This window comes from Cervus elaphus, chromosome 15 (assembly GCF_910594005.1).
Source record: "Cervus elaphus chromosome 15, mCerEla1.1, whole genome shotgun sequence".
NCBI classification, from domain to species: Eukaryota; Metazoa; Chordata; class Mammalia; order Artiodactyla; family Cervidae; genus Cervus; species Cervus elaphus.
In genome coordinates this window covers 35,055,234-35,078,365 of record NC_057829.1, presented here as the reverse complement: position 1 = coordinate 35,078,365, position 23,132 = coordinate 35,055,234, and the positions used below count along the sequence as shown (strand labels likewise).

The following is a 23,132-nucleotide window of genomic DNA, read 5'->3' as shown; positions in this document are numbered from 1 at the left end:
GGAGGAGGCAGTGACCAGTGGGGTCAAATGCAGCCCATGTTTGGCAGAGGTGGAGGGCTAGACACCCGTCTTGTTGAGGAGACACTGGATTTTGCAACAGGGGCATCTTGGAGATCTCCTTTTAGCCCTTGCCCCTAAGTCAGCAGGCTGCCCCCTGCCCATTTTTGTTGTTACAAGCCTTCCAGGTGTGAAGCCAGTTTCGAACTTTATTCTGATGGAGGAGTTCCAGAGAAGGCCTGCCTTCTGGCCTTACCTCATGGCTCAGTGGAGAAGTCATGAAGTCAAGGATCACCTTTTTATTGGAATTCTGGCAGCACACAGCCCTGGCATTGCCCCGTTCCTCCCTGGGGGGCTCAGGACTCACACATCATGAGGCGCATCTCAGCACAGGCTCTGTTGCTCCAGTTGCCATCCCAATAGATCTCTATGCAGCTCTCCGGGCCTTTGTCAGTGACCCTGTTGTTGGGCTCATGGGGGCCCAGGTAGAATAGACCAGGGGATCCCCCATGAGGTAGATGAAAGTATGCTCCTTCCTGGTGTCGGTCATGCTCAGGAAAGCAACCTTGTTCTGGGCTGTGGCCAGCTGAGTCAGGGCCTCGTTCTCATCTGCAGAATGTGGGGAGGGCAACTGTCCCCTGGCCTGTGTGCAGATCTGCTGGGCATCCTGAAACGTTTTTTCAGAGCCTGCTGTCTTGAAGATCTTCTCCCTGACACTCCGGCCCTCAGGGAAGAGCACTGCTAGGGGAAGAGGAGAGTCAGGTTGGGGATGTGGCAGCACCTAGACCTTGTGCTTCAACTGGAGTCTGCAGCCTCCAATCCAGGTACTAGATAGGAAGAAAGTGAGGCACTTGGTTCAGAGCAGTCCTGGCTCCATGATGTGCCCTGTGAGTGGTGCTGTGGTCTCCAGGTACAGGTGAGGCCCCAGAACTCAGGTGCTTACTTCAGAGGCCCAAAGTTGCCCATGTCAAATGTAGATGAGGATCAGACCTTGCTGGATGTGACACCAAAGCTCCCATGTGCACTTTCTCTTTTTCCCACTGTTGTATGCCAGAACCGGGTTTTTAATTAGCGTGTAAATACTTAGGGCTTTGGCAGGGAAATGACACCATATAGTCCAGGGCAGCTCCTGAGAGTGGAAAACACCAAGCAGGCAGCTCACTCTCACCCGTGCATGATGACCGGGCGTGTGGAGTTGTCTTAGCGCTTCTGTGCTGTGTGAAGGCGTGAGGAGAAAGGGAGGACAGAGAGAGCAGCCAAGTGCTGATCTCGGCACTGGGGCAGTCCAGTGTTGGCTTCTGTATGCTTGCAGGTGATGCTACAGCCAGTCAGCCTCCCTGGACCACTCACTGAGCAGGGGATGACGGCATCGGAGAGCTCTATGTGGGGGTGGGAGGGCAGGGTGGGATCAGCTTTGGAGAGAGCCCTGTCTGGGCCTCAGAAAGTCATGTGTTCAGCTTCACCTTGGCAATGACAGTCCAGGTGACAAGGGAAAATCACTTCCCTTTTCAGAGTCTCCATCCCTATTTCTAAGGTAGAGATACACTACATAACAGTATCCCCTATGTGACATGTTATGTATCTCTTTTTATTCCATCCCATCCATACCCCTCTGACTTCCAGAGTTGTGCATGGAAATCTTCAGCTATCCTAAGAGGGCTCACGGGACTGGTTTGGAACTCAGGTTGCAGCCTGACCCACTGACCTTTCCCTCTGAGTAGCTTCAACAAGCAGTCAGAGACCAGATTTTCCATGGAGTCAGGATGGCACCCAGACAGCCCTGGACAAGGTCAGTGCAAGCTCAAGTGCCATAATTGGTTATATCCCACGCATCTGGGTAGGTGTGCATGTGCATGCGTGAATATATCTGTGTGTCCATCTGAAGGTACATGGTCAACTCAAGGTCCATCATGATGTGTGTGCATATGTGTGCATGTGTATTCACGTATGTAGATGCTGTCAACTGAGTTACGGTGTTTAGGTACACATGTGTGGCCCACACATATGCCTAAGATCTCCTTTGTTTGTTTCAGTCTGCATATGAAGGAGTAAATAGGTGTACAGATATGCTTGTGCAAGGAGGAAGACAAACTGCTGGAAATTCTCATCCTGCTACTTCAGTACTTAGTTGACTTGAGTCCTTAGGGGCCAACCCTTTGTCTCACCCAATCAGGCCCCTTTATGCTCTGCTCCTTCAGAAAACTCTTCCTTTTTTGGATCAACAAGGTTTGATAAGTGATGTGCATCAAAACTGTCATCAGGGAGAGCAGAGAAGGGGGAGGGAGAGTTGGTATACAGTCCCAGGGCACAGGGCACTCAGGTGTGTGCTCCAGGAGGCCTCTGCCAGCTTAGAATCCAGGCTTAGGGAAGAATCTCTGCTTTAAATACCCAAGGAGATACAGGAACAGTCCAGCCCTGGCCAAATATTGGAGGCAGTCTGCTCCTGCCAGACTTAAGGTCATCTTTAGGGTGAGATACTTGGTGGCCACACACCAAGGTCAGGACCCCAGCAGCCTTGAACCCCACATGAAGCATCCCACCCCCACTCTTAGGACAAGATCTGGATTCTCTGCTGTCCTGGGCTGTGTGGCTGCTTCTCTGGGCATTTGCATACCTGGCCCCACAGAGGGAAGAAGTGCATCCTGGGTTGGGTGTCCCCTTCTCAGTCACAGGAACCTGCCTAGAGTAGGCTGGGGTGAAGGTCTGCTGAACTGGTGACATGGACCGCATCCTCCTCCTTGTCTCGTGCATCTGCTTGAGCTCCCAGAGCATGTGGGGCACGGTTCTCTCCCAGCCCTGTCCTTAGCCCCACTCCTGCCCCAGGGCCAGGTCCAGTCCCAGTCATGGTCCCAGCAAGTCCAATTTAGACCCAGCCCCGCAAACTCCAAGCCAACCCCAGACCCAGTCTGAGGCCCACGATCAGGGCCTGGCTCAGGGTCAGGTCTAGAACTCACCTTTCTCACACTGAAAGGAGACATTCTGGAGGCGTTGTAGCTGTCCCTCTAAGATCACAAACTGATGCCTGAGAGCACTGATGTTTGCAGAAGAGAGAGGCTGAGTGAAGATGGGTCCAGTATAGCCTGGGGTCACTCAGAGCTCAGGCCTCAGGGGAGGGTGTCCAGGTGCAACGCATATTGGGGGTGGGGAAGGAATTGGGAGAGAACCATAGGAGGCCCACCTCTGCTGACATAGCCGGCCTCTGCTGCCCACGGGATTTCCTGTGGTTCTCTTGTGAATAGTGTTCCCTCGTCAGATCCCTGTACCTCACTGACACTGTACCGGATGACATTTTAATTCCAAACTCTAGGAATCTGATATGACTTCCTTTTGAGTGTGTGTGTGTGTCTGGGGGGTGGGCGGCATGATTATTTGAAGTTCAAGGTTATCTGATGAATTGGGAAGGGAGCTTTGCTTGTCCCAAAGATCAGAAGGAAAAACTGCTGAGGTTATTCTGCAGTGAGTCATAGAGGCTAAGACCAGGGTCCGCTTCACTTTCATCTGTTATTCTTTCCTGCTTCCACTCCCACCTGTAACTAAGGGGGATGCCTGAGAAGAGGGACTGAGCTGAAGAAGGTCTACTCCCTACCGCACACCCTAGTGGGGGTCTCCAGGGCTTCCTTACCTAGGACTGCAGTCTCTCCCTTTGCTCCTTTTTCTCCAAGATCACCTCTGTCCCCCTTTAGTCCTGGTGGGCCCATAGCACTTGAAGGTCTCTGTGGACTGATGGCTCCAGCAGGCCCTGGGACCAGAAAAGAATCATTGCACGTGTTCTGGGCACATTTTCCAGCATTTTTACCTCCCCCAATACATGGACTGTCATATCCCTCAGCAGTACACCCTCCTACATACAAATATCCCTCTGTGCCTGGAAGCTCTCCTTACATCCTCTTCATACACTGTCGAATAACCCAACAACCAGCCTTCCCTGGATACAGACAGTCTATGCTACATGCACCATCCTCTCCCGAGAGACAGACAGTTCCCAGAGCCCAACACTGGCTCTCGTCCTGGAATGCCAGCTCTGACCTGGTGGCTGGTGGTGGTGGGCACAAGGAATGTGAGCCCAGCCCATGACCAGTGCTCACCTTCTGTGCCAGCACTTCTAGGGGTTCCCAGCTCACCAGGGGCACCTCTCTCTCCTTTGAGACCTGCGGGGCCTGGGGAGCCCTGAATGCCTGGGGCACCCACTCCTCCTGAGGAAGGAACATATTGGAGAAACACGGCTGAGAGTGCGCTCAGCAGGTACCATTTCCTCAGCAGTGTAGCTTGTCACCGACAGCTCCAGGTGAGAGAGCGACCTGGGAGACTGCTTCTGACCACCTGGTCTCTTCCAGGAACAGTATTAAGGAAATTCAGCCAGTGTGGGAAAGTTGAGGGTGAGGCCCAGGCCAGGGCTACCAGGCACGGAGGATCCAGGCTTTTCCAGGCACTGTACACGTACCTTGGTCCCCACCAGGGCTGCCCATGTCACCCCACCCGTCTCCCTCCCTCACCCACCACATACCACCCTCCTACCTTTGGGCCCAGTATTTACTTTGGGGCCTGGTGTGCCTGGAGATCCCATGCTCCCCTGCCTCCCTGAAGGACCCTCTATCCCAGCTGGACCAGGCATGCCTGGAGGCCCTGGCGAAAAGGACCAGCCTGGTTAGTGACACTGAATCTCCTTGGAAGTGGGAGTGCATAAGAAAATGGGGCTGTAATAGAACTCAGACCGGCAGCCTCTTCCTAAAGATGTTGCCCCCACTCCACCCTCCCCAGGAGCTCCAGCCTTCCCTGAAATAACCCCATGCCACCTTGAGAATGACCTTCTTCCTCTTCCTGGGGTGGAATCTGTGCTCGCCTTCTGCCATGTCCTAGCAGCAGCACACCACCTGCAGATACCTGCATTTCACGCCAAGCTGCTCACCAGGTGGTCCAGTGTCTCCCTTTGGTCCAGGTTCTCCAGCAGAGCCATTGTCCCCTTTTGGCCCAATGGGGCCAGCTGGTCCAGGCATTCCTGCTCGTCCTGCTGGTCCTGGTGAACCTGTGACGTAGAAGAGATGGACATAAAGCTGACCCCGGCCCTGGAGGAGCCAGCTGCCCACAGATTCAGGGCCCTGGCACTCTTTCAGGGTTCTGTAGGGTGTAGACACTCCCCTCCACCTGACTGGTCCATTGGTGATTCAGGAAATGCATGTGCACATCCCCATTTTACAGGTGAAGAAACAGGCTTACAGAGTTGGAGGCAGATCCAAAACAAGACCCACCTGACTGCATACAATGCATCTGCCCCCGCCCCAAGGCCACAGTATTTATGGCAGTTAAGTCTGTCATCTTTTAGCCTTGACCATGGACTCCCTGGCCTCCACCTTCTGAGAACCAAGGTTTATGTCAGAAATGACACCTGACACTAATCACCAGAGGAATATAAATCAGAAGCACAATGAGCTGTCATTGCATAACTTTAGAATGGCTATGATGAGAAAGATAGCAAATAAGAGTGTTGGAGAATGTGGAGAAAAGGGAATCTTTGTGCACTGTTAGTGGGAATGTAGGCTTCCCTGTTGGCTCAGAAGGTAAAGAATTTGCCTGTAATACATGAGACCCAAGTTTAGTCCCTGGGTTTGGAAGATCCCCTGGAGAAGGGGATGGCTACCCACTCCAGCATTCTTGCTTGGAGAATCCCATGAACAGAGGTGCCCTGATGGGCTATATAGTCCATGTTGTAGCAAGAAGTAGATATGGCTGAGTGACTGAGCCCAGTGGGAATGTAAATTGATACAACCACCATGGAGAACAGTATGAAGTTGCTCAAAAATTAAAAATAGGTCTACTATACTATCCAGCAATTCCACCTCTGAGTATTTAAGCAAAGAACATTAAAACACTAATTCAAAAAGATATTGTAATCCCAAGTTCATTGCAGCATCGTTTACAGGAGCCAAGACATGGAGGCAGCCTAGAGTCTAAGAATCTGTGGATCGATGAATGGATGGAGAAAATGCAGTTTGTATATACAGTGGAACATTATTCAGCCATAAAAATAATGAAATCTTGCAATCTGCAGCAACATGGACAAAACCCTGAGGGCTTATAAATGGTTATAAGTGGAATAAGTCAGACAGAAAAATAACAGGTATCATAGGATCTTATATTTGGAATCTAAAAAACAAATGAACAAAAGCAACACACACATAGATGCAGAGAAGAGATTGATGGTTGCTAGAGGGGGGGTTGGGAAGTGAGCAGAATGAATAAATGTAATCAAAAGGCACCAACTTCCTGGTATAAAATAAATGAGTCCGAGGAATGCAATGTACAGCAAGGTTACTATAGTTAATAATACTGGATTACATGCTTAAAAGTTGCTTAGGGAGTAGATTTTAAAAGTCCTCATCTCACACACACACAAATTGTAACTATGTGTGTTGGTGCTTTTTGACATGTCTTATTGTGCAATCACTTTACAATATATACAAATATAAAATCATTATGTTGTATACTAATATATTTTAGGTCATTTATATTTTAATAAAAGGAAGAGGAACAGCTATGTAACATGATCTTGAAAGTACAGAAAATAGAAATAATAATGTACCATTAAGTGATAAAAGTATGCTATAAACACCTATTCAATATGATTCTCTTTGTAAATATATCCACTCCTGTGGATGTATTATGCATGTGCACATGTAATATGTATTGGAAAAACTATAAGAACAGCATATACAAAAGTACTCACTGTTGTTCTTTCTACGTGGCACAATTCAGGTCATCTTGATTTTCTTCCTTTTATCTTTGGTGACCATATATTATTTTTATGTTGGAAAAGTGACCAAACATTTTTAAAAAGACATGTTACTTCACAAAAGGCTGCCTAAGTCTGAAATTATATGAGATTTACCCCTCTTTAAGAATTTTACACTCTATTCTGGGAATTTGGTTATTCTTGATCCATTGAGATGAAATTCACAAAATAGAAAATTAAGTTTTAAATTTTTTTGGCTGTGCCAGAAGGCATGCAGAATCTTCTTTCCCTGACCAGAGATTGAACCCAGGGCCTCTCGGTGAGAATGCTCAGTCCCATCCACTGGGCCACCATGGAATTCCCTAAAATCAGCTTTTTCAAAGTATACAAATCAGTGTCATTTTGCTCATTCAGAACATTGTGCTACTACCACCTCTATTTAACTCAAAAATATGTCGTCAACCCCAAAGGAAACCTCACACCTGTTCATCACTCTGTCCCTGCCTCCTCCCAGGCCCTGGCTTCCACAGTTCTGCTTCCTGTCTCAATGATCTACTCTGAATATTTTATATAAATACACACAAAAAATGACATTTTGTGTCTGGCTTTTTAAACACGGAGTGACCTTCTTGGGACTCATCCCAGTACTTCATTCCTTTGTATGGTTGAGCAATGTTCTATAGTGTGAACACAAAACATTTTGTTTATCATTCACCATGGATAAATGTTGAAAGACACTTGGGTTGTTTCCATTTTTTGGCTGTTGTGAGTAAAGCATTCACGTGCAAAAAGACAACAGAAGAAATCTGTCAGGTGCTGCTAACTTGTGCATTCACTTATTTGTTCATTTCCTCATTATTTCATTTCTCTGTTCACTGAGAAACTATCTGTGGAACATAGCTTTCTGCCTAGCACTGAGCAGGATGTAAATGTTAGCACCAGGTCCTAGTCTGCAAGGAATCTGTCACCAAGTTTTAAACTGCGATGCACAGGTAATGAGTGAGGAAACAGTTCATGAGATGTCCCTCATCCCATCAGAGCATCCTCAATCTGAGAACACACATTTGGGGCAAACAGGACTTTATTTCTTTTTCCCCCATTTATTTTTATTAGTTGGAGGCTAATTACTTTACATTATTGAAGTTGTTTTTGCCATACATTGACATGAATCAGCCATGGATTTACATGTGTTCCCCATCCTGAACGCCCCTCCCACCTCCCTCCCCATTACATCCCTCTGGGTCATCCCAGTGCACCAGCCCTGAGCACCTTTCTCATGCATCCAACCTGGACTGGTGACCTGTTTCACACTTGATAATATATATGTTTCGATGTTATTCTATCAGATCATCTCACCCTCACCTTCTCCCATAGAACCAAAAGTCTGTTCTATACATCTGTGTCTCTTTTTCTGTCTTGCATATAGTGTTATCATTACCATCTTTCTAAATTCCATATATATGTGTTAGTATTCTGTATTGGTGTTTATCTTTCTGGCTTACTTCACTCTGTATAATGGGCTTTATTATTTTTTTCCATTTATTTTTATTAGTTGGAGGCTAATTACTTTACAATATTGTAGTGGTTTTTGCCATACATTGACTTGAATCAGCCATGGATTTACTTGTGTTCCCCATCCTGAACACCCCTCCACCTCCCTCCCCATCCCATCCCTCTGGGTCATCCCAGTGCACTAGCCCTGAACACTTGTCTCATGCATCCAACGTGGACTGGCGATCTGTTTCACACTTGATAATATACATGTTTCTATGCTGTTCTCTCAGATTATCCCACCCTCGCCTTCTCCAATAGAGTCTAAAAGTCTTCTGTACATCTGTGTCACTCTTTCTGTCTTGCATATAAGGTTATCATTACCATCTTTCTAAATTCCATATATATGCATTAGTATACTGTATTGGTGTTTATCTTTCTGGCTTACTTGACTCTGTATAATGGGCTCCAGTTTTATCCATCTCATTAGAACTGATTCAAATGTATTATTTTTAATGGCCGAGTGATATTCATTGTGTATATGTACCACAGCTTCCTTATCCATTCGTCTGCTGATGGGCATCTAGGTTGCTTCCATGTCCTGGCTATTATAAACAGTGCTGTGATGAACATTGGGGTGCACGTGTCTCTTTCAGATATGGTTTCCTTGGTGTGTATGCCCAGGAGTGGGATTGCTGGGTCATATGGCAGTTCTATTTCCAGTTTTTTAAGAAATCTCCATACTGTTCTCCATAGCGGCTGTACTAGTTTGCATTCCCACCAACAGTATGAGGGTTCCCTATTCTCCACACCCTCTCCAGCAATTATTGCTTGTAGACTTTTGGGTAGCAGCCAATCTGACTGGCGTGTAATGGTACTTCATTGAGGTTTTGATTTGCATTTCTCTGATAATGAGTGATGTTGAGCATCTTTTCATGTGTTTGTATATACCATGTTCATGGATTGGAAGAATCAATATTGTGAAAATGAGTATACTACCAAAGCAATCTATAGATTCAATGCAATCCCGATCAAGCTACCAACTGTATTCTTCACAGAACTACAACAAATAATTTCACAATTTGTATGGAAATAAAGAAAACCTTGAATAGCCAAAGCAATCTTGAGAAAGAAGAATGGAACTGGAGGAATCAACCTGCCTAACTTCAGACTGTACTACAAAGCCATAGTCATCAAGACAGTATGGTACTGGCGCAAAGACAGAAATATAGATCAATGGAACAAAATAGAAAGTCCACAGACAAATCCACATACTTATGGACACCTTATCTTTGACAAAGGAGGCAAGAATATACAATGGAAAAAAGACAACCTCTTTAACAAGTGGTGCTGGGAAAACTGGTCAACCACTTGTAAAAGAATGAAACTAGAACACTCTCTAACACCATACACAAAAATAAACCAAAAATGGATTAAAGATCTAAATGTAAGACCAGAAACTATAAAACTCCTAGAGGAGAACTTAGGCAAAATATTCTCCAACATAAATCACAGCAGGATCCTCTATGACCCACCTCCCAGAATATTGGAAATAAAAGCAAAAATAAACAAATGGGACCTAATGAAACTTAAAAGCTTTTGCATAACAAAGGAAACTATAAGCAAGGTGAAAAGACAGCCTTCAGAATGGGAGAAAATAGTAGCAAATGAAGAAACTGACAAAGGATTAAGCTCAAAAATATACAAGCAACTCCTGCAGCTCAATTCCAGAAAAATAAATGACCCAATCAAAAAATGAGCCAAAGATATAATGGGCTTTAAAGTGGAAGAGGATTTAGAGAGACTTAGAGAGGAGAGGTGACAATTCAGATTTGGAAACCATTTTCCCAGAGTAAGAGGGTCTGGCCTGCTTGGGCCAAGAACGTATAGGTGGTGGGAGACTGGTGCATTTGATGTGTGGCTGAGGGCCTCTGTGCTGGGCATTGTGTCCTGCTCTTAGTTACAATCTTCACAAGGTAAGGTACGGAAGCCCAGAGGTTGAGCCCTGCATCCCAGACACCATAGTGCACTGTGCTCAGGCAGAGATCCCTAGGCTCCCCCGTGGTTGCATGGCAGCAAGTACCTGGGAATCAAGTCACTCCTTGGAAGGGAGCATCAGAGGTTGCCCATCCTTGTGCACAAGCCGTGGAGGCCATGGGTGGAAGTGGAGGAAGGAACGTCCTTCTAAGCAGCAATCACCATGCCTCCCAAGCCCTCATTTTTGCCTTCTCACATCCCCTGAAGTCCTAGCCCTGTACCTTACAGGCACCTGAAGTGAAGCTTTATGGACCAGCAATTTGGCCAGGCTTAACTGTACTAAGATGCCTCATCTCCTGGCCGTTTACATTCTTTTATTCCAACAAGTATTCACTGAGCTTCTACTAGGTACAAGGTGCTGTCCTAAATGCTGGGATTATACTACTGAAAAAAACAGACAAAAACCACATCGTTTCCTCACAGAGCTTAAACTCGGCTACATAGAAATAGATAAGAAAAATTAAAATATACAACAGATGGTAATTCATCAGATCAGAATAAGTGCTACAGAGGTAAGTTGAAGCCTAGAGAACTGGCGGGGGTGCTTTCTAAATAGGATGGCCAGAGAGGGAGTCTATGAGTGAAGCTCTGAAAGGGGTGAGGAGTGAGCCGTGGGCATGTGTATGGACAGAGCAAGGACAGGACAATGGGGAGGCAGGAGGATTGAGCATGTTTAGGGACCAACAAGGAGCCAGTGTGGTCAGTTCCCAGGAAGTGTGGGAGGAGGAGAAGGAAATGAGCTCAGAGAGATCAGCAGGGGTCGAGGTAGGGAGATGCTGTGGGACGTGAGTTTCACTCCCATGGGAGATGTGCACCCCAGGAGGGACTGTGTCACTGAATCCTCCTGGGCAGCAATCTCAGAGGCACTGGGTAAGGAAGGAATTATCCCTGGAAATACAGCTCCCCAAGCAGGGTCCAGATGTTATTGGCCCTCCACAACATGTCTGGGGCATCCCCAAGTGACCCAGCCACACCCTCTACCTCTGCTCAAGGGTCTCTCCTCTCAGGCCCATCTTGTCCTTTACATCAGGTTCTTGGGAACATGTGTGTCAGAATCTGTGGGGGAGGTTGTCCCCAGTGAAGACTCTGGCCCCACCCAGCCCTACTGGTCAGCATCCGAGGATGCTTGGATCTCCAGGAAATTCCCAGACCCGTCGAAGTGGGAAGACAGCAGTTCCTGGATCTGGGGAGCCAGTGTGGAGCCTGGTCCTTGGTCCAACTCTGCACTGTTCTCTCTCCAAGCACCAACCCAGGGCCAGGCTTGGAATAAGAAAGGGAGGTCTGGGGTGCATCCATGCAGCTGAGGGGCCACTGTAGGAAACGTCTCCACCCCACCCCCTGCCCTAGGATTCGATTCAGGACCCTTTGGGAGCTAGAGGGAACTGGTACCTTGAATAGCACCCCACTGTTGAATTAAGTTCTAGGCATCCTTATCAAGGCTCTGTTCATTAATGCTGGGAACGATTTCTGTCTGCAAAGGAGAGATACTTGTCTCTTATCCTACAAAGCCTGGGGATACTGTGTATTCTTTGCAGCTTAAATGCTATTTGCTTCTTTCCTCTACAGCTAAAATGCAAACCAAAAAAGATAAAGACCTCAGTTGATCCCTCCACACCCTGGTTCAGTGCCATGGTGTTCCCCTCGTACTCGTTGGTTTATTGAATTCTCACTTCTCGCCAGTAACATCTAGATCTTCTCCTGTGGGTCAGTGTTTCTCAGACACTTCCCTTCATAAGCTGTATTTTAGGAACGCTCAGGAAAATACACCTAATTGGTACAGCAAGAGGACGTAACTTTACCCTGAAGCCTCTCCAAAAAAAAAAAAAAAAAAGGTGAAGGCTTGGCTCAATTACTTATCACTCTGTGGTCCATCCATAGATGAGCAAACAGACTAAGAGACACTGAATAGTTTGCCCTAGGTGCCTCTGCTGTGGAGAAAGAGCTATCAGACATGCTCAGATGTGTCTGAAAAAGAAACCTGTGTCCTTTGCACCTTCTAGGTTGGGTTTCACATAGCATCATTGTATCACAATTTTCTTCCTGATCAAATGAGATTAATGCATCACTTGTTAGACTTTCAGTGGGATTATACAAACTACTCAAGTGAACTCCTAAGCACAGGACTGGACTATGAAATATAAGGTCCCTTTCTTTCTCTCTGTAATGTATTGAGGGAAAATCCTTTTATTCAGGGTTGAGTATGGGGCCACAGTGCCTCATCCTTTCTTACTCATCGTGGAGTTCAGTTCAGTTCAGTTCAGTTGCTCAGTCATGTCCAACTCGTTGCAACTCCATGAACTGCAACACGCCAGTCTTCCCTATACATCACGAACTCCCGGAGCTTACTCAAACTCATGGCCATCGAGTCAGTGATGCCATCCAGCTATTTCACCCTCTGTCATCCCCTTCTCCTCTGGCCTTCAATCTTTCCCACATTAGTGTCTTTTCAAATGAGCCAGTTCTTCACATCAGGTGGCCAAAGTATTGGAGTTTCAGCTTCAGCATTGCCCTTCCAATGAATATTCAGGACTGATTTCCTTTAGGATGGACTGGTTGGATCTCCTTGCTGTCTAAGGGACTCTCAAGAGTCTTCTCCAACACCACAGTTCAAAAGCATCGATTCTTTGGTGCTCAGCTTCCTTCACAGTCCAACTCTCACATCCATACATGACCACTGGAAAAACCATAGCCTTGGCTAGACAGACCTTTGTTGGCAAAGTAATGTCTCTGCTTTTTAATATGCTGTCTAGATTTGTAAGAGCTTTTCTTCCAAGGGGCAAGAGTCTTTTAATTTCATGGCTGTGGTCACCACCTGCAGTGATTTTGGAACCCAGAAAAATAAATTCTCTCACTGTTTCCATTGTTTCCCCATCTATTTGCCATGAAGTGATGGGACCAGATGCCATGGTCTTAGTTTTCTGAATATTGAGCTTTAAGCCAACTTTTTCACTCTCCTCTTTCACTTTCATCAAGGGGCTCTTTAGTTCCTCTACACTTTCTGCCATTAGGGGGGTATATCTGAGGTTGTGGCATATCTGAGGTTGTTGATATTTCTCCCGGCAATCTTGTTTCCTGCTTGTGCTTCATCCAGCCTGCCATTTCACATGACATACTCTGCATATAAGTTAAATAAGGAGGGTGTCAATATACAGCCTTGATGTACACTTTTCCTGATTTGAAACCAGACTGTCGTTCTATGTCTGGTTCTAACTGTTGCTTCTTGACCTGCATATAGATTTCTCAGGAGGCAAGTGAGGTGGTCTGGTATTCCATCTTTTTAAGAATTTTTCACAGTTTGTTGTGATCCACACAGTCAAACGCTTTGTCATAGTCAGTAAAGCTCAAGTAGATGCTTTTCTGGAATTTGTGCTTTTTCGATAATCCAATAGATGTTGGCAATTTGATCTCTGGTTCCTCTGCCTTTTCTAAATCCAGCTTGGACATCTGGAAGTTCACAGTTCACGTACTGTTGAAGCCTGGCTTAGAGAATTTTTAGCATTACATTGCTAGCATTTGAGATGAGTGCAATTATGTGATAGTTTAAACATTCTTTGGCATTGCCTTTCTTTGGGATTAGAATGAAAACTGTCCTTTTCCAGTCCTGTGGCCACTGCTGAGTTTTCCAAATTTGCTGGCACATTGAGTGCAGCACTCTCACAGCATCATCTTTTAGGATTTGAAATAGCTCAACTGGAATTCCATCACATCCATTAGCTTTGTTCATAGTGATGCTTCCTAAGGCCCACTTGACTTTGCATTCCAGGATGTCTGGCTCTAGCTGAGTGATCACACCATCATGATTATCTGGGTCGTGAAGATCTTTTTGTATAGTTCTTCTGGGTATTCTTTCCACCTCTTCTTAATACCTTTTGCTTCTGTTAGGTTCATACCATTTCTGTTGTTTATCATGCCCATCTTTGTGTGAAATATTCCCTTGGTATCTCTAATTTTCTTGACGAAATCTCTACTCTTTCCCATACTGTTTTCCTCTATTTCTTTGCACTGATCACTGAGGATGGCTTTCTTATCTCTCCCTGCTATTCTTTGGAACTCTGCATTCAAATGGGTATATCTTTCCTTTTCTCCTTTGCCTTTCGCTTCTCTACTTTTCTCAGCTCTTTGTAAGGCCTCCTCAGACAAGCATTTTGCCTTTCTTTTCCTTGGAGATGGTCTTGATCACTGCCTCCTATACAAGGTCACGAACATCCATTCATAGTTCTTCAGGCACTCTGTCTATCAGATCTAATCCCTTGACTCTATTTGTCACTTCCACTGTATAATTGTAAGGGATTTGATTTAGGTCATACCTGAATGGTCTAGTGGTTTTCCCTGCTTTCTTCAATTTCAGTCTGAGAGCTTAATTAAATATTAAAAATCTTTAACAACCTGCAGAAGCAGCAGTTAATCCAAATGGACAGCAGTTAAGTTCTGGAGTACAGGAGTCCAACTTCCAGTCTTTTACTCACTATTTGAGCATTTGTTGGATGGTTGGAATCAGAAGATTCTAGGGGCGAAATCAGGACAGCTGGTGATGGAGCTGGAGGCTCAGGGCAGCCAGTCTTTGCCAACCAATAAAGCCGTGTTTTAGGTGGGCTCAAAACCTGGGTGAAAACCACCCATTTAGGAAGAAGAGCATCTATAAGGCTTCCACAGCAAAAGATTCAGAGTTTCTGGGTTTGTTACAATTCCAGTGCCCACCCCTTCTGACCAGGACAAGCCCATGTTCCCAGCTCTACCTGGATCTCCCTTCTCCCCCTGGGGGCCTCTTCTCCCATCATGTCCATCACAACAATGAAGGCTACCACTGGCAGGAGACACATAGCCTTGGTGCAGGGATCAGTCAGTACTCAGAATGTATATCCATTTCTTTGCCCTGGGAACTCTGGGACTGTGTGAGCAGGAGCAGCATGGAGAGAAGGAGGAGAAGAATATCCTAGACAGATGAACAGAAAGAGGGGGTGCGCTCAATCTGAGAATGTGGATTAGGGCTGGCCAGCTCCTTGAGGTCAGGAGAAGCCCTTCTCCCATCTCTTCTCCCATCCTCTGGGGAAAAGAGCAGCAGGGCTCCAAAAGCAGTTAAGGGAAAATGGGATTAAGCCTGGCCAGGAAGGACATGAGCAGACCAGCTAGACCTCTGACCTGGTCTGCCAGCAGCATGAATCTACTCTGAGATGCTCTGTGTCATCCCCTTTTGGGCTTGTCATTCCTGCCAGGTATAATGTGACCAAGAAGTAGAATTCCTCTCTGAGGCCATCTGTCACATCTGGAGGGACTCCCTGAGTGCCCTTGGGAGGGATCCTTCCCTCCGTGGTCCTCCTCCCTTTTCTGTACCAGTAAGGTGGATGGCTTAGGTCTGACAATGCAGACTGGCTTCCTCTCACTTGCTGTTCTGGACAGACTAGTGCTGGGGTCTGCAGTGCTGTCTGAAAGAAGCCCTGGTCCTGAATGCTTGGTGATGGCTGTCCTGAGCACAGGATGGGTGTATGACTCTGTTTACCAGGATTTGTCATTCCTGGGCTCTATGGGGAAAGTCCCTGGCATACCTAGAGTCCTGTCCAGACATCCTGTGTGGAGATGGGACAGGGGCCTAATGGAGGAAGGGACATGATAGACAGGTGAAGTTAGCAGAAGGCTGGTTTCAGGGAAGGAAAGAGCTGTCCAGTAGAGCTTCCGGTTACCATCAGACAGGGACTCAAGAGCTAAGTGAAATCAGCGGTGGGTATAGGACATAGGTCACTCCTATCTGGGTTTTTTTGTTTTTTTTCTTCTCTCGGGTAGAAACGTAAAGTTTTGACCATGGAAAGGGCTCATAGGCTTTGTAGAGGCTCTAAGAAAGCCTGATGGATCTGTGCAGGGAATTAGAGGGTCACCAGGCAGGCTGAGGTAGTGGGGTAGAAGAGGTCTCTAGGCCAGAGAAGTGCTTCCTTCCAAAAGGATGATGAATTACATTTTCCACAGGGACTTCCAGACAATAGGATCAGAGATCTGGTGGATGTCACATCCAACTCACCTCCCCCGCCTCCCCCCATCCCCCAGTTCAGGAAACACATCTTCCACCAAATAAAGGGAACAGAGTGAAGAGCATCCTTTATTACCCCATTTTCTCCCACTGCTAGCATTAACCCTCCTAGACTGGAACATCTACACAGACCCTGTCTTCCTCAACACCAGTAGGATAAAACAGCCACATAGGCAGGGAGATATTCACTGGACACTGGAAAATAAATTGAGAGGCAATGATAGAGACACTCACAGTTGCTCTCTCTAGGGATCAGAAGGTCCAGGCAAATTCGAGTTCCTGGGCCACCATTGGCTCTTTACACCTGCCCTGTAACCTGAAGTTCTAGTTCCAGTATCTAGAGAAAAGAGAGGTGATTTTTTGCCCTGTTGACTCAGTCGATTTTACCCCCACCTGGGTTCTGGGCACCTGCCACTGATGTTCATGTCATGAAACACACATTACAGCACCCTCAGCCCAAGCTCTCATCAGGACCTCACTGCAGCCCTGTGAGTAAAGTGGCATCGTCAACGTGTGTGTTTCACGGATGTCCAGGAATCCAAGGTCTAGAGAAGACCAGCAAGATGCACAATGACCGACAACTCTTGCAAAAGCAGAATGCCTCTTCCGAGTCCAAGAGCCAGCACCTGCTGTGCCCACTTTTCTTTCTCCTCATCTCAGCATTACTGCTAAGACACTAGGAAAGAGCTGGGAGCTGCTTGGCAGATCTACAGTGCTTTACAACAGGTGGAAGCTGATACAACAGCAGGCCTATCTAAATTGTTCAACAATGCAAAAAACCCCTCTTGAGCAGCTATGAAGTTTAGGAATGGGCCAATAAAAGTGCCACAGACTGGTGTTCCACCTACCCTACAGCCCTGCTGCTGCTGGGCTAATAGAAGGATGAGTTCACTACTTAACAACTGAAACAGGAAACCCACTCTCTCAACCTGTGGACCAGGAGGCTAACTTGAGTCACATGAATTTGTAACTAAATATTCCAGGAGCAATCATCCCTGGCTTTTGCCGAGTTAACCAAGAGGCAAACTAGTTGACATCATTGCAGCTCAACTGTTGACCACCCAAGATCATTGCCAACTACTGGTCAGGAGAATAATTCACCTTTGCCCTTGTCACAGGATCTACCCCCAGGGGAACATATTGTAAATGGCTTTAGGACTGGCAGGAAAGTCCCTAGTACTTTGGATTTGCAGCCCTACAGGGATTAGGACTAGAAAGGGACTCGCAAGTTTCATCTGGGCCCACCTAGAATGACAAAGAAATTAGTCTAGGCCTCCTACTAGAGAAAGGCACCATTATATTAACCCTGTGGTCTGTTACACACCCTCTCCAGTGTTTGACCTGGCTTTGTGGACTGAGGTTGGACAGGCTTAATGGTAATGCGGTCCAGAACAACAATCATAGTCAGGGGTGTTATTATGTCAGAATGATGTTACTACTTGTATTTTGCTTAATGGTCATGATATTCCCTGCATTGAGCCTCTTAGACATCTTACATTTCATGTTTAGTCTAAGCAGAGGGAGCCTGTTTGCAGACAGGGCAACTACGGGCACTGTTTGCAGACAGGGCAACATGGGTCTGATGCCTGTGTCTAGAGTGATATGCTGTTGTTGTCCTCAGGAATTCCATGAAAAATTGACCTGATAAAATGCCTGTCTCCAAAGAAAGCTGAGTGCCAAAATATTGATGCTTTTGAACTATGGTGTTGGAGAAGACTCTTGAGAGTCCCTTGGACTGCAAGGAGATACAACCAGGCCATCCTAAAGGAGATCAGTCCTGGATGTTCATTGGAAGGACTGATGCTGTAGCTGAAACTCCAATACTTCGGCCACCTCATGCGAAGAGTTGACTCATTGGAAAAGACCCTGATACTGGGAGGGATTGGGGGCAGGAGGAGAAGGGGATGACAGAGGATGAGATGGCTGGATGGGATCACCGATTCGATGGACATGAGTTTGAGTAAACTCTGGGAGTTGGTGATGGACAGGGAGGCCTGGTGTGCTGCGATTCATGGGGTCACAAACAGTCGGATACGACTGAGTGACTGAACTGTACTGAACTGAAAGGTTGCCTACCTTTTAGAATATCAGTATTCACTAGCTGTGGTTGTCTGTGTTGCATTTGTGGTATCTGATTGTGGTGTACCCTTATATACTGGAGGCCAGAAATACTGTGGAAGAGGGGTGGACCATGATACTAAAGGGTATGCAGGTTGTGTAAGGATGGACTGTATGGTCAGCCCATTCACGATGGTTGTTCTCTAGCTCTTTCTACAACTCCCTGCTTGACCAGTCCTTGCTCCACTCACAGGACTATCCAGTCCTCTTAAATATAGGGCTTAATTAGTAATTAAGCACCTACATGCCTGCTACTGCCCTAGCTGCAAGTTGCCATGGTAACAGATAAGCCAACTGACATCAGATCCCCTAAAAATGGTAGACTGACACTTTGACACTTCTCCCCCAATGTCAAAAATTGCTGCCATTTCCTACCTGCTGTAAACAGTGGCAAATTGCTCTAGGACATTCTGTTTCCAACATATGAGATGCCCTGTCCAGTAACCGTTGATGTCTTTGTTGCTGTCTTTCACTTTTTCTTCAGACTTAAGGCAGGGCATCTACAAGGCATGAAGGCCTGTGAGGTCCAGCCCAACAGCAGTAGGCAGGTTCCTTTGGTTTTGGTCTCTGGGAACTGTCAGGGAAGGTCTGGCATTAGGGCCTTCAGCCAGAGCATTCAGAGACCCACTTCTGCTCTGTTCTGGGTGCTGAGCTCTTTGATTCCAAAACCATGACACAGGTAGGAAAAAGGAGAATGAACATCAAAAGAAGTAAGATTCCAGCTCTGCTTCCCCCCTGGCCTGTCAGGCACAGGGCAATGTCTCTGAGGCCAAATCTTGGGGGTTCAATTTATACCTTCCTTCTGGTCCTTGAAAACTAGGTGCAAATTCAGAACAACTCTCCACACCAGGCTAGGCGTGGCTTCTCCATTGGTCGGCAAGAATGGGAGGGCACCTTGTATCCTTTTACTTTTCATGCCCATTAGTTTCCTTAAAACTGACATCCTATTATCTCCCATTTTTCTGAGTCTTAGGGAAAATAGTGATCTGCCTCCCCTTCACTACCCAAAGTACTCAAGTCCTCAGGAATATAGGTATTCCTTGAAACTTTCCCCCTGTCTGCTAAGAGCTGAGATCCAAATGAAAAGTCACCTCCTCTGGCTCAGATGCCTTTCCTGGTTTAGTCATTAATACCTTCAGTGCATGTGCCACTTGGTTTAACTAAAAGCTCATCTCTTATGGACAGATATTCAGACATAAGCAGCCCCCAAGTCCAGATGAAAAGCACCTGAGTCTAGAATCAGAACTTTTCTTTCAGGCTGTATCAGGAAAGGTGGCCTTCTGATGAGGATGAATTTCCTTTCCCTTCATGCAGAAGAACATAGGGTCTTGCAAGCCAGTTGAAGCAGGATCATAGTTTTTTGGATACAAATGACTCTTCCAGAGACTCCTATATACCCCAAACCACTATCTTCCTACCTTTTCGAAAACATCAGTTCTCTACCAGGTATAATTTTGGCTCAACCCCAACGAAGGAGAAGGTCAAAGACCAGAGATGATTAGGTTATCCCAAGGGGTAAGAGAGGGTGGATTTGGGGCAGGGTCTGTATGGACTCCTAGGCTTCTCAAGCCAAAGATCCTGGTGGCCATATTACCTCATTACCTGCGTTTCATAATCAGAGTTCTGTTTCAGAACTCACCAAAGAGGTGGTCTTCAGCACAGGTATACCTTGGAGATATGAAATAAAAGAATAAACCACATGCCCAACCAGCCTAATCTCTCATTATTTTATGCACTTTCCTCCTTGACCATCCATTCAAATGAGCCTGTACCACTCTGCCCCCTATGGCCACATGAGTTCCCAAGGGATGAACATTAACTACAAGGATTTGAGTCAATGCTGTGTCTGACACCCTGAAGGGAAGCAAAAGAAAAACCTCTTTGGGGGAGTTCACTGGTATCCCAGTGGTTAGGATTTCTGGGTTTCACAGCCATGGCCTGGGTTCAATTCCTGGTCAGGGAACTGAGATCCCATAAGGCATGTGGTGCGCCAAAAAGAAGAAAAAGTCTTCTCCCCAGTGTATCCTCAGTTTGAAGTCCCTGTAACCTATAGGTTATTGGTTTGCTTCTTTTGTTTTTGGTCGTGGAACAAGGTATGGCAGGATCCTAGCTCCTCACCAAGAATGGAACCAGTATCTGTTGCATTGCAAGTGTGGAGTCTTAACCACTGGACCACCAGGGAAGCTTCCCCATAGCTTATTGGGAACTATAACATTTGTAAAACCTGATCTTTGATAAGTTGCTTTAATTTATTTGTTGGTAGTTTAATCTTTTTCTTTAGAGCTGGCTCTTTGATCATAGATGCATTAAATATTTTTCCATTTTTTATACTGAATATCCCATTCAAAAACTATTCTAGCAGTCCATAAGCTGTCCTGTATCAAAGCGATCTGAAACAGTAGTACAAAAAAGGACTTCTGGTCTCAAAACTAGGAGCATGGGTATTATATTATCCAGATTCCCCATAGCATATATTGCTTGTTATTCTCTAGTGTTGACAGCAATCATCAAGGAAAACATCCCACTATCAAATTGACCCTGTTGCTTACATTCTCTACAATGTCCTCATGTGACTTCATTCTCTACTGTGAGATGAATATCCAGTACAGGTCCCTTCCCCATCATGAATGCACAAAACCAAGCTCTCCTCCATTGATAGAAGATACATACAAATTTATTTTTATTTAACCCTTCACATTGTATGATATAACATGCAAAAAATGTTTAGCAGAATAACTGATATAACATATTGGGTCAGAATTGCTAGCCCAGATTGTCTCTTTACCTTGATCCTGAGAGATAATGAAAGAAATTCAAGCATACTTGGACTCTAGTTTCTGGAATGCAAACATTTCTTTTTTTTTTTTTTAATAGAAATATACTTGACATACAGGATTGTAGATATTTAAGATGTACAGCATATTGTGCTGTACTTAGTTGCTCAGTCATGAGTGACTCTTTGCAACTCCATGGACTATAACCCGCCAGGCCCTCTGTCCATGTGGATTCTCCAGGCTAGAATACTGGTGTAGGTTGCCATGCCCTCCTCCAGGGGGTTTTCCCAACCCAGGGATCGAACCCCATCTGAGTCACCAGGGAAGCCCAAGATGTGCAACATATTAACTTGATGTGCTTACATATTGTAATATGACTTCTTGGAGAAAGAAATGGCAACCCACTCCAGTATTCTTGCCTGGAGAATCCCATGGGTAGAGGAGCCTGGCAGGCTACTGACCACGGCGTCGCAAAGAGTCAGACACAACTGAAGCGACTTAGCACGCACGCAGTATGACTTCTATTGTAGTGGTAATTAACACCCCTATCATGAAACTTACTTATAATTTCTTTTCAACTGGAGAACATTTATACCAAGCAAGTTCTCACACTGTTGCCAAAGTTCTAGGCCCTACAACAGACTTCCTATCTTGGGGATCTGGCAGAGGGACTGAGTATCCCCAGGGAATCTGACTCTGATGATCAGTAGAATTTGATGAGGGAACTTCTACAGGACTGCGAAACAGGTTCTTGGAGGGCACAAACAAAAGCTTGTGCACACCAAGAATCAGGAGAAGGGAGCAATGACCCCATAAGAGACTAAGCCAGACTTGCCTGTGAGTGTTTGGGAATTTCTGGCAGAGGCATGAGTTGACAGTGGCCTTCCACAAAGTCAGGGGCAGTTGTCTCCAACAGTGCTGGGAGGAGCAGTGTGCTGGCATAAGTTCTTTTGGAGGAAGTCACCATTACCCCTACCATAGAATGGCCTCAGGCCAAACTACAGGGAGGGAACATAGCCACCCACAGCATCAAATTGGATTAAAGACTTATTAATCATGGCCTTGCCCACCAGAACAAGACTGTTTTCCCCACAGTGAGTCCCTCCCATCAAGAAGCTTGCACAAGCTTCTTATACTCATTCATCAGAGGGCAGACAGAATGAAATCCATAGTCACAGAAAACTAACCAAACTGATCATATGGACCACAACCTCATCTAACTCAATGAAACTATAAGCCATGCCAAGTACACCAACCAAGCTGGACAGGTCATGGAGGAGAGTTTTGACTAAATGTGGTCCACTGGAGAAGGAAATGGCAAACCATATTAGTATTTTTGCCTTGGTAACCCCATGAACAGTATCAAAAAGCAAAAACATATTACATTGAAAGATGAACCTCCCAGGTTGGTAGATGTCCAATATGCTACTGAGAAGAACAGACAAATAGCTTCAGAAGGAATGAAAAGGCTGAGCCAAAGCACAAACAGTGCCAGTTGCGAATGTGTCTGGCATTGAAAGTAAAATCTGATGCTGTAAAGAACAATATTGTATAGGAACCTGGAATGTTAGGTCCATGAATCAACATAAATTGAAGTGGTCAAATAGGAGATGCTAAGAGTAAACATAAACAATTTAGGAAGCAGTGAACTAAAGTGGAAGGGAGTGGTCAAATTTAATTCAGATGACCATTATATCTACTACTGTGGACAAGAATCCCTTAGAGGAAATGGAGTAGCCCTCAGAGTCAACAAGATTCCAAAATGCAGCACTTGGGTGCAGTCTCAAAAATGACAGAATGATCATGCTTTCTTTCTAAGGCAAACCTTTCAATATCACAGTAATCTATGTCTATGCCCCAACCACTAATGCCCAAAACCCTGAAGTTGAACAGTTCTATGAAGACCTACAAGACCTTGTAGAACTAACACCAAAAAAAAAAAAAAAAAAGAAAGAAAGAAAGAAAGAAA

The 23,132-nt window shown here is 45.8% G+C and overlaps 1 protein-coding gene across 1 annotated transcript; it reads right to left on the bottom strand.

The window, feature by feature from the left end:
- Positions 1 to 353: 353 nt before the first annotated feature.
- On the bottom strand, positions 354 to 22,130 carry LOC122708515 (pulmonary surfactant-associated protein D-like). Its single transcript, XM_043924750.1, is given in 10 exon segments — positions 354 to 472; positions 475 to 738; positions 2,952 to 3,051; positions 3,630 to 3,736; positions 4,083 to 4,190; positions 4,513 to 4,620; positions 4,904 to 5,020; positions 14,989 to 15,056; positions 18,765 to 18,889; positions 21,999 to 22,130. Coding segments are annotated over 10 exon segments (1,248 nt in total).
- Between the last annotated feature and the right edge of the window lie 1,002 nt (positions 22,131 to 23,132).